The sequence below is a fragment of the Pleurodeles waltl genome, chromosome 1_1, assembly GCF_031143425.1.
Source record: "Pleurodeles waltl isolate 20211129_DDA chromosome 1_1, aPleWal1.hap1.20221129, whole genome shotgun sequence".
Classification (NCBI taxonomy): Eukaryota; Metazoa; Chordata; class Amphibia; order Caudata; family Salamandridae; genus Pleurodeles; species Pleurodeles waltl.
Genome location: NC_090436.1, coordinates 834894503 through 834911392, shown reverse-complemented (window position 1 = coordinate 834911392; position 16890 = coordinate 834894503). Strand labels below are relative to the sequence as shown.

The window sequence follows — 16890 nt, the reverse complement described above, 5'->3', positions numbered from 1 at the left end:
CACAAACATAATAACACTATCATGGTTGAATTATTTATCTTTTTCACCATTTTTGTAATGCCGATTACCATGCTTTGTCTTATTTGCCAAATAATCGCTGCTCATATTTTTTCATGCAAGAATACGATTTCTGCAATAAATGTTTGAAACAACATTTTCGCATCTTTCTTGTGTCTCATCCTGGATGCGCTGAGGGACAATGAAAGAGTAGATCTGTTTCCATGATTTCCTTGGAAATCTGAGTAGTCATGGTCAAGGTTGCAGATACATCTGGTACCCTGGTGTGTTTAGGGGTTCATATAGAGCACTGTGAGCCAGCTAGGAACTGAGTCAACATTTCCTGATGGTACATGTGGACTGAGTCCCTATACACTGTTGTTTATGTTGACTAGATACACAGTTCTATTTGATTCATAGGAACCACATAACAACTCAATAGCATTACCAATGAGTTGTTTGGCCACCTTAATTTGCCAAAGAACTGGGTGATAGATTTTCTCATTTCAAGCACTGATGGACAATGTGGTGAGAAAGTTTGAGATCTGGGCATTGGGTTTTCTACCCTGACCAAGAGGAAGTTTCCATGGCAGAGTAGCAGTACACACACTGATGCTATGCTGAACTGTACCTGACCCCTCATCTGTTTCTTGCTGGGAAGGCTCACAAAAATGAGCTATGCTTAGTGATCCTTCTGCTTGTACTGACCTTGTCTATTGTTGGAAAAACAACACAGTGATGGATGTAATGCTTGAATAAATCACAGCCACTGGCACTCACTCAGGCCGTATCCCAGTCTATAATTTTCACCCACCATGCCATCTCAGTTTGGACCCAGCCATGTGCCAATCAGCCTTAACCCTGCTCCTCAGGGAAACAAGCCAGACCGAACTGCAAAGCCAGTTCCTCCATGAACCAGAATACAAGCAACAATGGACCAGTTTCACCCTGATAGGGTCCCATCAGCGAGGTAGTGCTTGGTTCCAGTGGCACAGTGAACACGGGACCCACATATGGGCATACTTGTCGCACTTAGGGCGCGAGCTGCAAAAACAACAAGGTGATAGATGGAATGCTAGAATTAATCTGAGCCATTGGCAATCACTTGGGGCCACTCAAGTATTAATTATGAGTAGGGCTCCCAGCTTTATGGTATTTATTTGTTAACATTTCTGTCCATATTTATTCATATATATTTTGTGGACATTTTATCTGTATTTATCCATATTTATTTTGTGTTTTGCTGATAAATGAAGTTGTAAAATCGTCCATTTCCATATTTACTTAACTGATAGATGTGAACTTATACTTTGATGTCTGTTGTGTTTTAGCTCTTTAAGCTGACAAATGTTACATAGCAATACACTCACTGGTAAATATTAGCATTTTATCACAAATGTATATTGGCATATGGCAGTATTCAAAGAAATTTCACCCTGTTTTTTTCATTTCCCATGCTGTCCATCTGCTCAGGTGTTGACTCATAATTAATGAAAGACTGCACGGAAAGTCACTTAAAAGATTTAAACTTTCCTGTATTTATATGCTTTTAAAAATAAATACAGACAGAAAACACATTGGGGCAGATTTAGGAGCCCCTAGCGCCACCTTAGAGCCGCCATAGCATCATTATTTTACGCTAAGGTGGCGCTAAAGTGGCATTTTCCCCATGCATGCATTGCACCACTTTGTAAACCTCTTGTGCCACATTATTCCTGTACCTGCCATAATGTATGCAAGGAGGTCATTCCCCCGTTAGGAAGGCCCAAAAAAATAGGGCAAGAGATTTCCTTGCGCCATTTTTTTCAGTACTTTTAACGCCTGCTTAGAGCAGGCATTAAAAGAGAGCTTCCATTATTTATAATGGGCCCTATGTACTCTGCAGGCGTAGCGCCAATTTTGGCGCTACTCCTGCAGAGTACATCAACAATGTAAAAAAAAGTGATATTATTGCCCCCTACCCTGCGCCATGGTGCATCATATTTTAAATACAGCGCACACATAATGGCACTAGGGGGGGCACTAAGCGGCGCAAGGAAAGTGGCGCTGCACTAGGTGCACCATTGTTTTCTGTATGTATTTATCTGAAAAAAGTGAAAACTGGGAGCCTTAATTATGAGTAGGCTGAACTATGGGAACGTCTCATACCTAGGAATGGGCGACTTCCTATTTACTCGCTTGCAATCCATACAAAACATGGAAGCTAGACTTATTTGTAAAGTAAACAAAGCAGCTCGTCTTCTGCCTGCTTGAACTCACTTCATTGGCTCCCAGTACACAAAAGGGTCAAATTCAAGCTCCTATGTCATGTTTATAGAGCACTCTATGAAACTGGGCCAGTCCTGTTACTCGACTGAGTTGCTTTCTATTAGCCTACATGTGCATTTTGCTCCACTAATCTAGCTATGGTGAGTGCCAAGTACATTAAAAAGCCAGAATAGATGGACATTATTTCAACCATCTAGCAGCAATCCATTGGAATTCTTTGCCTCTTGATCTCAGCCTTCTCTCTGACCTCTTTATATTTCAAACGATGTTGAAGACTTGGCTATCACCCCTATATTGGTTTGTACATGGTGCCATGTGTTCCTGGATCCAGTGCTGGGGTATACCCCTAGGGATGATTGTAGCACTTTATAAAAACAGTAAATAAATAATTAAATAAAAATAAAGAAAGCCAAACGTTTTTGTATCTTATGTTTGGATCGTACCATATGCAAATCAGCCTTGACCCTTTTCCTCTGGGCGACAGTCCAGCCTGAACTGCCAGGCCAGTTCCTCCCTGGAACAAAATACAAGCAACCTAGGACCTGTTTCACCCTAATAAGAGCTAATCAGCCAGGTATTACTTGATTCCAGTGGTACAATGAGCACAAGACTCCTGTCTGGGTATGCCTTTCGCACTAAGGGGGTCAACTGTAAAAACATCAATGTGATGGATTAAATACTAGAATTAATCTCAGCCAATGGCATTAACCAGGGAGGACCTAGTTTGGTAGTTTGGGCTGGCTTGTTCCCATTGGAGCACCGTCAAGACTGATTTTTATATAGCTGGTTTCAAACTGAGGTAGCTGGATGTACTGAAATTAATTCAAGCATTCCATCCATCACTTTTTGTATACTTTAGTATGCCACTCTAAGTTGCACAGGAATGCCCATGTGGGTCCAATGCACAAAGTGTCACTGAAACCAAGCTTTGCTCGACAGATGCGCCCATAACAAGGGCAAACCTGATCCTAGGTTGCTTGTATTTCGGTTCAGAAAGGAACTAGCTTGGCAGTTCATGCTGGACTGTTCCCCATGGATCAGGGTCAGGACAGATTTGCATATAGCTGGCTCCAAACTGAGGTGGATAGGTTTGTAAAGTAATGATGGACTGGGATGCAGCCCTGAATAATTACCAGTGACTGAGATGAGTGCACACATTACATCCATCACTTTTTGTATACCTAAGTGGGCGGGGTATGCGCATACATGGGTCCCTTGCACACTGTGTCACTGGAACCAAGCTATGACTAGCTAATGAGCCCATAGCAAGAGTGAAACGTGTCCTGGGTTGCCTGTGTTCAGGTTCACCGAGGACATGGCTTGGTAGTTCAGGCTGGAGTGTTCCAACTGGAGCAGGGTCAAGACTGGTTTGCATATAGCTGGGTCCAAGCTGAGTGCAAAAAATTATGCAGCCTGAGTATTACCAGTGGCTGAGATTAATTCAAGCATTTCATCCATCACTTCTGGTACACTTTACCATGTCTACTGTTGGATGTCTGTTTCTTACTGTAATCAATAATAATTATTAGGGCATGGAGCAGCAAATAGTTCTATGTTAGCCCTTATGTGCAATGGCCAGGAATCAGATTTTCTCTACAAACTCTGCAAGTGAATGCAGGATATATTTATGGGAGGGGAAGAATTCAGAGCTATTGCACAAGCAGCAGGCAATTTCCGAGAGAAATGTTTGACAAGCAGTGCCAACAGTTTTGAAATCAAGAAAACAAAACAATAAAACTCCCAAACCAAATTAGAAAAAAGAAAGAAAAACTTAATAAGACAACTTCACAATTACAATTGTGTAAGTGGAGCCGGAGATGTGACTCTTTCAATTTTAATGGCAAAATTGCATGGGAAGAGTAAAGTGCCAATGTAAGAGCTTGTTTTGTTGTTGAGTGAGACCTAGGCACGTTTTCATTTGGACCGTAATGGAGTGGAGGTAATATACACAGCGCAGGTAGCCTTCGACAAAGATTTTACCTTCTAAATTAGCCTCTGTTATGGAGAATAACATGTTCTGATAGGCAAGGGGCAAGGTCCAAGACTGAAGCCAAAGAGGGCTCATCAAAGTCAGACACATCATCATCAAGCTCCCCCTGAAGCCAATGTTTTTTTCTGCAAAAGTTCTGATCTGGACAAAGCTGGACCTTGTAGCTGCCGTTCTCAAAATCCTTCAGTGGCAAAAGGCTGGAAACTGTAGTGGGGCAGGGTTCCTTTAGGTCAGATATCTTCACTGGGAAGCCCAGCTGAACCTGTTATTAGAGCGACAAAAAGCTTCAAGCCAGACAAATCTGTTTTTCTTGCCCACCTAGGCAAGCCTCAACACCCTGCTCCAGTTCTCCGGGGACAGAAAAAAGACTAACAGCCTCATTACGAGGCTGGCAGTCCTAGGACCACCAGCCTCACGGTGGCAGTCAGACCACCGCATTGTAGGTGACCCGACCACCAAATTACAACCTTGGTGGGTGGACCCACCTAAAGACCGCTGTCCCTGTCAGGGACATCATTCCCGATGTGGTGATGGCAGTCGGGAATGCAATCCGGTAGGGCAGCGATGAACTCAGCGCTGCACCGCTGATCTCAACCCTTCTTTCCGTCAGCCTTTTCATGCAGGGACACCACCATGAAAAGGTGGGTAGAAAGCCAGTCCCGGGGGCCACAGGGGGGCCCCTGCATTGCCCATGCCCTTGCCCGTCGGAATGCGCACTGTCTGCTTTCGTGGCAACATTGTAATATGCTTGAGGTGGGACTGTTACCGCCATGGTGGTGGCGTCCTCCCCATGAGTTTGGCTGCCCCGCAAAGGGACTGCCAAACTCATAACAAGGCCCTAAGTCTATTTCTATGTAACTACTATTCCTCCAGGTCACTGCTGCAGTGCTCAGAACTTCAGGGCAGACTACTGGAACTAGGTCTCTCCACCTCAAGGGCTTTTGCAGGGTCTATTCCTAAATGGCTAGTTGGGCCTTCTTGAAGTCAGGAGCACCTTTGTCTCTCTGGACTCGGCAAATAGGAGGCAACAACTTGAGCTTGGGAATGCAGTCCCAGTTCCTCAGTGGCAAAAAGAGTCATGAGTCATTGAGTTTTTCTTTATTCCAGTATAGCCTTCTGTTTTTAGGTGTAAGCTTCCCAGGTCCAGGAACGTCCCAAGGAGGTGGTAGCGAGGTGCTAGTCTTATCCTGTGCAATAGTCTATGATAGGAGAATTCTCTACACCAAATTCTGTCCACTATCCCATCTCCTTTTTTTGCAGGACTTTCTCTTTGCTTTGTTGTGAAAGTTTCCAGAAGCCCTAACTCCAAAATGGCTAGTCCTTTCTCTAGAGGCACTCTGTCTTTCACTTCCTCATTAAATGATTCAGGGTCAAACACTAGTTCCCCTTCCTATGGGAGTTATAGCTGAAAGTTTAGGAGGGCCCTGGGAGTGAATGGAAGCAGATCCTGCCAGCGCTGCTTTTTGTTCTGCCAGCTGCTCTTGGAAAACTCCCAGATGACTAATTCCTATTAAGTGGCTAGTGGTTGACAATATGCCTGCCATCCTGGAACCAGAGGCCAGGCTATTGTCCTCTGGAGAGCAAGGTCATTCATCCTATCCAGTAGTATCTATTGGGCCACTAGAGCTGAGATGAGCAGCAACACTGCTTCTAAGCCAAGACAGCACAACATTTATGTTTATAAAGTTATTTTCCTCTGAAGTTTTTCAAAATGTCATTTTACCATAAAATTAGATCTTTACAACTAAGTGGAAAATAACTTGTAATTACTTTGCTGGTATTTTCCAAAGCAAAGATAAAAATTAGGGGACTTAATTTTACTTTAGCCATTTTATGGAGAATCATACTTGACCTGTAAAGTAGAAACAGCTTTTAGTTTAATATTTAGTCACTGTAATGAAACCTTAAGTGCCTGGCCCTGTAATTTTACAAGACAGACTTTAGTTGTGACTTATTATTAATGTATATGAATAGGTTTTCATGAATAGAAATTGCATTTTTTCTTTCCATGTATCACTGTAGTGCTTTTCAAATGCAGCCCAGCAAGAGCACAGTTGTATCCTGGTAACCAGCTTAAAAAGGCCTTACAAGATAGTTAAATACAACAGGTAAAATCAAATCTGCAGTACCTTGCTAGGGGCAGGGCACACACCCTTTGACACTGATTGGCATCACAGAGCACTGAGACCAAATACCAGCAGAAACAGGGTCCAAAATAAGTGAAAAATCCAAGGTGACCATGCAGAAAACATGAGTTTAATGAACTCTAAAATTAAAATGTTCTGTACTGAAACCCCATCACTTGTTAGTAATTCTGACTCTTGCCATGGCACATGTTACTTACATACTTTTTTAAATATTATGTTAAAGTAACTTAAAAGGATCTGGATACAAGGAAGGAAACCTAATCGAAGCCATACAAATATGAAACATTACTCAGAACTCTAATTCCTAGCCCCAAACCCAAAGCCTAATAAATGTTAACTAATTAATTATAGTAACGGTAATGCAATTTGACTGAATTTGATTAAATCAATGTTATATAAAACTACACCCCTAACACTAACAGATGTGAAATATTTAACTTTTCTATTTTGATCAACTTATTTTGAATTAAATCACATTCCAGCAATAGTGATAATGAAACCTAGTGTGTGATGCATAATTATATTATTATTAATTACATAAAATTAAACCAGGGTTTAATTTGAATGAAACTAAGGTCTTCTGTCCTATCCTTGACTCATGTAAAAGTCAGTCTAGGCTGCAGATAAGCATCTAGGTAGCACAATGCCATCAATATACATATATGGAGCGTTTTGAATGTGGTGGCTGTGCGTGCATGCGGAGTTTAGCATGTGGTAGGTAACCCAATTGTTGAGATTTCCTTAAGGCACGGCCCTTTGTTATGTATGTAGGTTGTTTTGATTTGATAACATTTTTCTTTTATAAGGAGGTCTTTTTTTCGGCATGTTAAAGAATAACTTTCTCTTTGTACTACCCTTTTTTGTGGTTTGATGTACTAGGTGTGACCTGCTTCACCTATATTTTTATTGTTTAGAGTCAATACATACCTAGATAAAGGAACTTCTGGATCACATCCTGAAAAGATAAAAAGGCAAACAAGAGCGTTAGACATGGACAGATATTACACAATACACCTTGAAGGAATATTCTCAAGAAATATTTTTTGTTGCAAGGGACATGGATGAGCAAACAAAATAACAATGTCTGCCTTCCTCAGTCGGGAAACATTTGTTTTTTTAAATTTTCATGTGAAATCAACTAATTTGTAGTATTTTCTTTAAAGGAATTATTTAAGAGGTTTGTTAAACTGTCATACCGAATTAAATTATATGAAGGCACATTTCTTTCAAGGTCATTCTGTTCTTAATTAATTATGTTTCAGATTCAAAAAGTAGCAAAGAAGATAAACACACACAGTTCCCTCTTGCCCATAAACTGATTAAGCGCTCAGAGCCCAATTCTTGTAACAGGTTGTTGTCACCATATTGTATTCTTCAATGCAATTTTTATATTCACGCTATGACCCTAACCAGCTCCCTGTTTTTTTAGCCCCACCCCCTCAGAAACTGAATAACTGAAATGTTTTCCTAACCATTTCTCATGATCAGGCTTGCTCGAGTGCATTCTAGTGCACCTAATTCGTGTCCTTAATTCGCCTGCCCCACCTACCAAAAACTAATGCCCATATTTGTTGATTTTTGGCACAAGACAGCAATAGCATGTTGGGTATGCATTTTAGGCAATTACATTTAATTTTGCATATTTTTCCCCAAATTTTGCGTAATTATGAGAAAGTAATATTTATACTTTTTTAGCGCCGCATTTGCGCCGCTTTTTGACGCAAAAACGGCGCAAACTTGCAAAATACAATTGGGGCATATTTATACTCTGTTTGTGCCGGAATTGCGTCGTTTATTTTGACGCAATTCCGACGCAAAACTAACTCCATATTTATACTTTGGCGTTAGACGCGTCTAGCGTCAAAGTCCATGGAGTTTGCGTAATTTTTTTGCGTGGACACCTACTTTGCGTTAATGAGATGCAAGGTAGGCGTTCCCGTCTAAAAAATTGACTCCGAGGCATGTGCGCCGTATTTACACTCCCGGGCAAAATTCACGCCCGGGAGTGGGCGGGTCAAAAAAAATGACGTACGGCCGATTTTGCGCCGTTTTTTAGCGCCTGGAAAAGGCAGGCGTTAAGGGACCTGTGGGCTCGGAAGGAGCCCAGAGGTGCCCTCCCATGCCCCCAGGGACACCCCCTGTCACCCTTGCCCACCCCAGGAGGACACCCAAGGCTGGAGGGACCCATCCCAGGGACATTAAGGTAAGTTCAGGTAAGTATATATATATATATTTTTTTTTGTGGCATAGGGGGTCCTGATTTGTGCCCCCCTACATGCCACTATGCCCAATGACCATGCCCAGGGGACAGAAGTCCCCTGGGCATGGCCATTGGGCAAGGGGCATGACTCCTGTCTTTGCTAAGACAGGAGTCATTTCTATGGGGTTTGGGAGTCGAAAAAAATGGCGCAAATCGGGTTGAGGCGAAAAATTTGCCTCAGCCTGACTTGCCCCATTTTTTTACGTCCAAGCTCCATATCCCCCTACGCCGGCGCTGCCTGGTGTACGTCGTTTTTTTCCACGCACACCAGGCAGCGCCGGCGGCTAACGCCGGCTAACGTCATTGATTAAATACGGCGCCCGCATGGCGCTTCAGAATGGTGTTAGACGGCGCTAATTTTTTTGACGCAAAACTGCATTAGCGCAGTTTTGCGTCAAAAAGTATAAATATGGCCCAATTGTATTTTGCAAGTTTGCGCCGTTTCTGCGTCAAAAAGCGGCGCGGCGCTAAAAAATTATAAATATGGGCCACATTTTTCACTCCACTCACACCCACAGCTGTTATTTGTAATTGCACACAACTGCTATGCTGAACGTTTTGATACTGAGTTGGAGTTTGCCATCTAGGTTTGGCAGGATCCATATTGCAGCTTTCCTCTACGTAGGCAACACGATCTTCAACGATTGTCCTCGATCGATTTAGTTTCATAGAGGCACAGTGATTTATTATATATTGAATGACATTGGGATGAATGACTCTGAAACAAAGTATTTATTTAACACACAAAAGGTGATAAATACAGAACATGTCAGACAGACCACTATTTTCTCATAGCTAATTCTTTATGTGCTGCCAGGAAGCAGAATGTTGCTAATAAGTTCAAGTGCGTACATTTGCCCGTCGCAAGAAATATGTATCTGTGTACATTGAAATAAAAAATAATGACTGACCTCTCATTTAGACGTAACGTATAAGAATAAAGCGTATTTATTTTTAGGGACTTGGATAAACGTATAACCTGTTTTGATGCATTTTAGTGACTAGATTGGGATTTATATACTACTATGAAAATGTCTGTATGGTTTGTACCAACTGAACTATGCAATTTTTTAAATTTAACATCTCATGGTGTGAATGCAAGCATCTGTTGGATTCAGCTAAAATTTGATAGAAATGGACTTTGAGCCTGAAGCTTGAAGTGACATTTAAAAGTGGTTAGAAAGGTAAAAGAGGAACATAATTTTGTGGATGTTTAAAAGCTGTCACAATTTAGTTAATCCTGCAAATGGTATAGAGCTCAACGTAAGAGCTAAATATAACAGCCAATTATCAAAGTAAAAGTCAAATGTTTGTCGTAATAAAGGCATTGGCAACATTGGACATACAGCTGAGACTTACAGAGAAGACAGATTCACACATCAAACAACTGAAATTTTATGCATTCCTAAATTGTGTACACAGTTCTGGTGAAGACTGTGTGATCTCAACATATTTTCACAGTACCTGCATGAATAGATACATATGTTATTTGGATGCTACTCCAGATCTGTCAATGAACGTTTCTACAACATCAACGTCATATACTAGTATATGATGAACACGCTGAAACATTTTGTCAAGGAACTCTGTGCAATCCTTCTTCCCATTCCAGGAGGCCCTTCCCAGATTGAGACAGCAATATAATTTTCTTTTCATCAAAATATATGAAGACTGTTCCTATCTCTCCTAACACGACAGGCTACTTATCCCATCAACACCATTTCTTCCTGATACATTCACTGTAACGATGTATGAGTGCCATATTTACCAATGTTCTATTGTCTATCTTGAAATAAATTATGTTGTTGTCTAAAACACTAAGGTGGTCATAATAAAGTGAATTAGGAGCTGTGTGATAATCATCGCATCCTCACTGTTATCCCCTGAAAAACAATCATTACGGGTGGCCCATTAAATTGCGATCCGTTCACAAATGTTTGTTTGTGTGTGATCGCAGTTACCAATAGTGTGATGTTTATTGCACTCACTAATTACTACAAGCAATAAAGATCACACCATTTGTAAAATTTTGGCAGTTCAAACCTGACAGAACTTAACAAAGGGAAAATCTCTGGGCCTCTTTTACTAGCCCTTTGTGCCACTGCTACGTAATTTTTTTTTTTGACACAGCGGTGGTGCTAGCAGTGCACTACACTGCTCCATATCTACAAACTGACACATTTGGGCCCCATGCGTCAGTTTGTAAAGCCTTGCGTCACATTTTACCTGAGCCAGTTATAATGTATGCAGGGTAGGCATTCCCTCGAAAAAAGCCATGTAGAACTGACGCAGTGAAGTTTACAACTTTCCACCGCGTCATTCTATGACTTCACTGAGCAGGCATAAAATTGATGCAGGGCTTTTTCCTATGTGACTTGCTTTCCAGTGCTGGAGTTGTGTCAGTTTAACGACTCATCTACAGCAATGCATCAGTTTAGCACCAACAGATGCATCAGAAATTCTGACGCATCTGTGAAAACCAGCATTGTGGAGTTCTGTATTGTCAATACAGCGCATCAATGGCATTTTTAGGGGATGTGCAGCAGGTGCAAGAAATCTGACACGACGATGCATTAGATTCTTGCAAATGAGGCACTAAGGGCCATATTTATACTTTTTGACGCAAATCTGCGCTAACGCAGTTTTGCGTCAAAAAAATTAGCGCCGGCTAACGCCATTCTGAAGCACCATGCGGGCGCCGTATTTATTCAATGACGTTAGCTGGCGTTAGCCGCCGGCGCTGCCTGGTGTGCGTGAAAAAAAACGACGTACACCAGGCAGCGCCGGGGTAGGGGGATATGGAGCTTGGGCGCCAAAAAATGGGGCAAGTCAGGCTGAGGCAAATTTTTCGCCTCAACCCGATTTGCGCCATTTTTTCCGACTCCCAACCCCCATAGAAATGACTCCTGTCTTAGCAAAGACAGGAGTCATGCCCCCTTGCCCAATGGCCATGCCCAGGGGACTTCTGTCCCCTGGGCATGGTCATTGGGCATAGTGGCATGTAGGGGGGCACAAATCAGGCCCCCCTATGCCACCAAAAAAAAAAAAAAAAATGACTTACCTGAACTTACCTTAATGTCCCTGGGATGGGTCCCTCCAGCCTTGGGTGTCCTCCTGGGGTGGGCTAGGGTGACAGGGGGTGTCCCTGGGGGCATGGGAGGGCACCTCTGGGCTCCTTCCGAGCCCACAGGTCCCTTAACGCCTGCCTTTTCCAGGCACTAAAAAACGGCGCAAAAGCGGCCGTACGTCATTTTTTTTGACCCGCCCACTCCTGGGCGTGAATTTGGCCCGGGAGTGTAAATACGGCGCACATGCCTCGGAGTCAATTTTTTAGATGTGAACGCCTACCTTGCATATCATTAACGCAAAGTAGGTGTCCACGCTAAAAAATGACGCAAACTCCATGGACTTTGGCGCTCGATGCGTCTAACGCCAAAGTATAAATATGGAGTTAGTTTTATGCCCCTAAGTTTTCAATGGGACATAGAGGGTTTGGTGCAATAAGCACCAACATCAACATGTTATTCCCCAAAAACCTGGAATATGCAATAATTATCGAATCAGATAAAATCCGAACACATTGGTGTCAGACTGTGTCTGAGTGTTGATTATTGCAACAAAATACTCGGTTACTCAAAATGAAAGACATAGATTTCAGCAACTCAAACCTGCCGTAACTTACTGGGGAAAAGTCCTGTAAAAAAGCAAAACATTCTGAATTTGTTGTGCTAAATATTGATTCTGCATATTATGAGCCATTCCAAGTTAAATAAAATGGAGTAGTTGTTATTTGCCATGCATGGCCATTACGCCACCCCCGAAGAATGGTACTTACCAAGGGCCTTATGTTCAAGGTTTTGACGCAGGACAGCGTTGTAAGGAATTTTGATGTGCTGCCCTGTGTCGAAAGGAAAGGGCAGAATGCGTTGAAGCTATGAGATCTGGAGATATCCTGTCCTTTTCCCCCTGCTCTAGTGCACAATCATTTGCCATGTACCGGCGCAGACAGGCATGCACCATGGTGCAAGGGCGTCTGCATTGTAGGGATGATAGTATTTGTGCGGGATGGCACACCTTCCTGCACAAAATCAATGGAGGCTTTTTCCTCTATCTATGTGTGCTGCACAATGCAGCACAGATAGAAGAACAAATGAGGAGAAAAGATGTTATTTCTCCTCATTGAGCCTCCCTTATTCCTCCCCTGGGGAGACGCAGGCTTTTGACACATTCCCAGGTTGACGACATCTTGTAAATCTGGGAATGTGTCAAATGCCATGGGTGTTACGTGGGAACACCCACCATAACAGCCATGGCATGCCTCCCTGTCGCAGTGTGAGGCAATGCAGCGACTTGCGCTGCATTGTCTCACTCCATATCTACAAGACCATGAAAAGCCATATAGGATGGCTTTACGTAGCCTTGTAGATATGGATCTGTAATGTGCACCACCAGACTATCATAAAAGTGACGTTCCGGCGGCTCACATGGGCTTGTAAATAAGCCCCCAAGTGTGTTAAATAGTTTTCCCTACTCTGCCTCACTTGTAATGAGAGCATATGACACAAGGGCCCGGATTATTAGTTGCATGTTAATGGCAGGCACAAACTCCATGTAAACACTGACACCATGCACCAACACTCCACCTATACTGTGCAATTACAAGTCAATCCCCACTGAATGGGTAATACTATTCAGAATGTTTTCAAGGCCAAATTCCACAATGTATTGCCTTATCTGTGGGGGTTTAATGTCTCAATTTATTATCTGCTGTGAGCAGATTGAAAATGAGAGCAGGGGCATATGTGGGACAGGGAGTGAATTAGACTGTTAGGTACAGGGGACTAGGAATACTGATGCGAGGCAGGATCAGCATTCTGTTCTCTCCCAATGCTGTAGGAGAAGGTTGCGAGCCTGGTGCCAAGGGCAGAGCTAGTCTTACAGAATGAGCCTCTTCTGATTTCACTGGCTGGATCGTTAGAGTTGTGGTTGGTGTTCCTATGGCCAAGATATCAGGGCCTAAGATAACAGGGCAGGTATAATTAGGCACAGCAATATCCCACCAGGGATACAATGCGACACAACCTATAATTGTAGCCGAGGGCCAGATGTACAAAGCCAGTCTGCATTTCTTAATGGTCCGAATTGCTATTACGGGTCGTTAATAAATGCAAAATTAGCTTTTCTAATGTACAAAGCCCTTTAAGAGATCACAGATTGCAATTTCTACCCTTGAGGCTGTAGAAATAGCAATTTTAGATTCCCAGAATAGAAAATTGCAAATTGGGGGTTCTGCAAATAAGGAATTCTTATTTGCGATTCCTATTCTGATGTACCGTTTATTTTCTAAATGTGACTTGGGCATTTAGGAGATGCACTTACAATTGACTTGAAGTCAAGGGTAACCAGGTGAATTTTTTTTTAAAAGCACTCTGAAGTGCTTTTTTAAACTGCAATAGGGCACACACATGCCCCTTAGGCATATGTGTGCTCTACAGGTGCACCCCTATTTTTGGGTGCACCAAGGGAGGCCCTTTGACCACTGACCTCCTTGGTTTTGCATTTCCTAAATAGCGATTTCGTAATAAGAAATCGCTATTTGAGAAATGCGAAACTAGCCCATTGACTTAAATGCAATGGGATTTCTTAATAGCGATTTCCTAATAGCCATTCCTACTTTGCAAGAATCGCTACTAGGAAATCAGTATCTTTGTACATTGCATTTTGCATTTTGTAAATAGTGATTTCTATGAAGTCGCTATTTAAGAAATGCTAAATTGCATTTTCGGACATATGCCTCCAAGATATGTGCAAACTAAGCAAAACAACATACATGAACTATGTTAGTCAACTCCATAAAAGTAGCATAGCACTTTGTTTTAAGAACAGTACCTCTTTTGAATCATCTTCAAAGACGTCAAATGGACTGCTTGACTCTCCAGGGCTGATAAGCAGTGCATCAAATTCTTTTCCAACTTCAAAATTTCCAATAATGTCATCCAGGCCTAAAGCTGTGAAGTTAAGCAAATAGTCTTACTGTCTTTCCTTCTTAATATGCACACTATAAAATTTACCAAAGAAAATATGTACTAAATAGAATGTGTGATGGTTCAATTCACTGTTGGATAGAGAAGACTGAGAGAGTTCTTGTTGTGCCACTAAGAATAGAGCTGCAGATTGATGTGTTCAAGTAGCATTTAAGTGTGACTGGTGGGGAGGTCACTGTGGAGTAACAACTTAACTCCTGCTAATTGCAGAAGGGGGCAGACCAAAAGCTGCCTAAGATCAATGCATCTCTGATTTTAGCAGCTTGTCAGAGTTTATAGATTTGCCCCAGCAAAAGGTAGGGGCATGGAAAACTCTTCAAACACATGGAATGCAGTAACATCACTATTACATATTAAAATAATTAAATATAAACATAATAAACATTTTCATACTTGAAAACAAAACTTTTCAGAATAGGAACAGGAAACGTAGCACAGAAATAGACATTTCCATTTTGTGGAGAAGAAGGCATGTAGCACAGTCATTATTACGGAGACACATTGAAATCTATGCATAGAAAACGTGGTCAGGACATTTTCTAAATCTCCTTATGTATATTTGAGTGGGATCAGGATTGGGAGACAGGATGGCAAGCAAGGGAAGGTTAGGTACCAAAGAAACAACCGGGTTACACTTTTGAAGAAAATGTAGATATTGGGACACTCAAGCAAGAGCAAGTAGCAGGTGAAATCTAAAATGACTTCTAAAGTCTCAGTAAGACTTAAGTCAGGAACTTGCACATGTCTTGAGATGAAGAAACAGCAACAGATTGAGAAAATCTTGAGGCTGAAGCACAATTATAGAAATATAGGGTCCCTGCAGCAGTGAGATGGAAGCTAGTCAGTTATCCCATTTTTAGCTTATGAGAGCAAATTTTCTGGTTACAGCATAGTTAAAGCATTGTAGGAAAGTCTTCCTTTTTGCCCTGTTCACCCCCAAACTTTTTGGACAGGTACTGGTGGTTACTGACTCTTGGCTGTGCCCTGGGTACTGCTTATCAGTCCCAGGGCCAGTGCTCTGTGTAATGTGGATATGCAAATTAGGCTAATTATAATTGGCAAACTTAACCTACCTATAAGTCCCTAGTATATGGTAGGGCATGGAGGTTTAGGGACCCCAGCATAGGTAGTGCCCCCATAGGTGCACTGCTGAGGTGCCCAGTGTCATTTTAAAGACAGGCCTGCCTTGCTGGCTGCCTTTAAATTAAAGTTACATGCAAATTCGTCTTTGGAATTAAAAGTAGTTCCAAAGTCTTAAACTACCTTATGTTTACATATAAGTCACCCTAAGGTGTGGCCTATGTGCCCCTAGGGCTGGGTGCCATGTAACTATAAGCAGGGACCTTATAAAAATAGTTTTATAAGCCCTGGTGAGGTAAAACAGCCAAATTTGTTTTTCCCTCATTGTAGTGAAGGGCCTCCATAGGCTAGAACGCGGAGACTTTATTTTAATTTTAAACATCTCCTTAAGTAACAGATACCAGAAGTTTGGTATCAAATTACTTGTTAGAATAAATCCCACAACTTCCAGCTGTGGGATTTAATATAACTTGTTCAGGTAAAGAGTTCTAAACTTTACCTAAAAAGTTGCCAACTTCCGCCCTGATGTGTTTTTGCTGCTGTGCTCTGATTGGCCAGCCTGTGGCAGCCTGACCAGGCTGCCTTGATGAGGTGTGAATTGGCCTGGCTCAGCACAAAGAGATGTGCCTGGGGGAGGAGATCTCCCCTCAGCAGATGGTGAAGCAGGAAGGGGGAGGGCTGCCAAACTGGTCTTCAAAGGCAGAGAAGGACATTTGGAGCAACCCAGTAACACCCTCACATCCTGCAAACCCAGACAATTAGGTGCCCGCTTGATTAGATTAGGAGAGGGCAGGAGAGGGGTGTGTTTAGGATTTTTAGCCACACCAGTGGGTGGGCTCAGCCAGATGTAACCTATAAAAATCACTTTCAACCATGATGGATTTTTGAGGAATGTTGCTCCCTGGGATTGATTTTTGCCACACTTCCCAGGAAGTAGTCACCACAGGGGGAAGGACCCTGCCCCTGATTGGACAACCAGGACCCCCTTGTTTTTCACGCAGGAGCAAAAATAAAACTGGCAGACCTGCACCCACACCTCAGATCCCTATCAGATTCCAACAAGGAAGAACTACAGGAGAAGAAGGACTGACCTGCTGGACCCCT

At 42.4% G+C, this 16890-nt stretch overlaps 1 protein-coding gene across 1 annotated transcript in view; it reads right to left on the bottom strand.

Moving 5' to 3' along the window:
- GDA (guanine deaminase) overlaps positions 1–16890 on the bottom strand; it is a 599621-nt gene that overhangs the window by 10860 nt on the left and 571871 nt on the right. The window contains exons 13-14 of the mRNA XM_069228937.1: positions 14552–14670; positions 7330–7357 (exon numbers count right to left, since the gene is read on the bottom strand). Coding sequence (XP_069085038.1) covers positions 7330–7357; positions 14552–14670 — 147 coding nt within the window. The remainder of the gene's footprint in view (positions 1–7329; positions 7358–14551; positions 14671–16890) is intronic.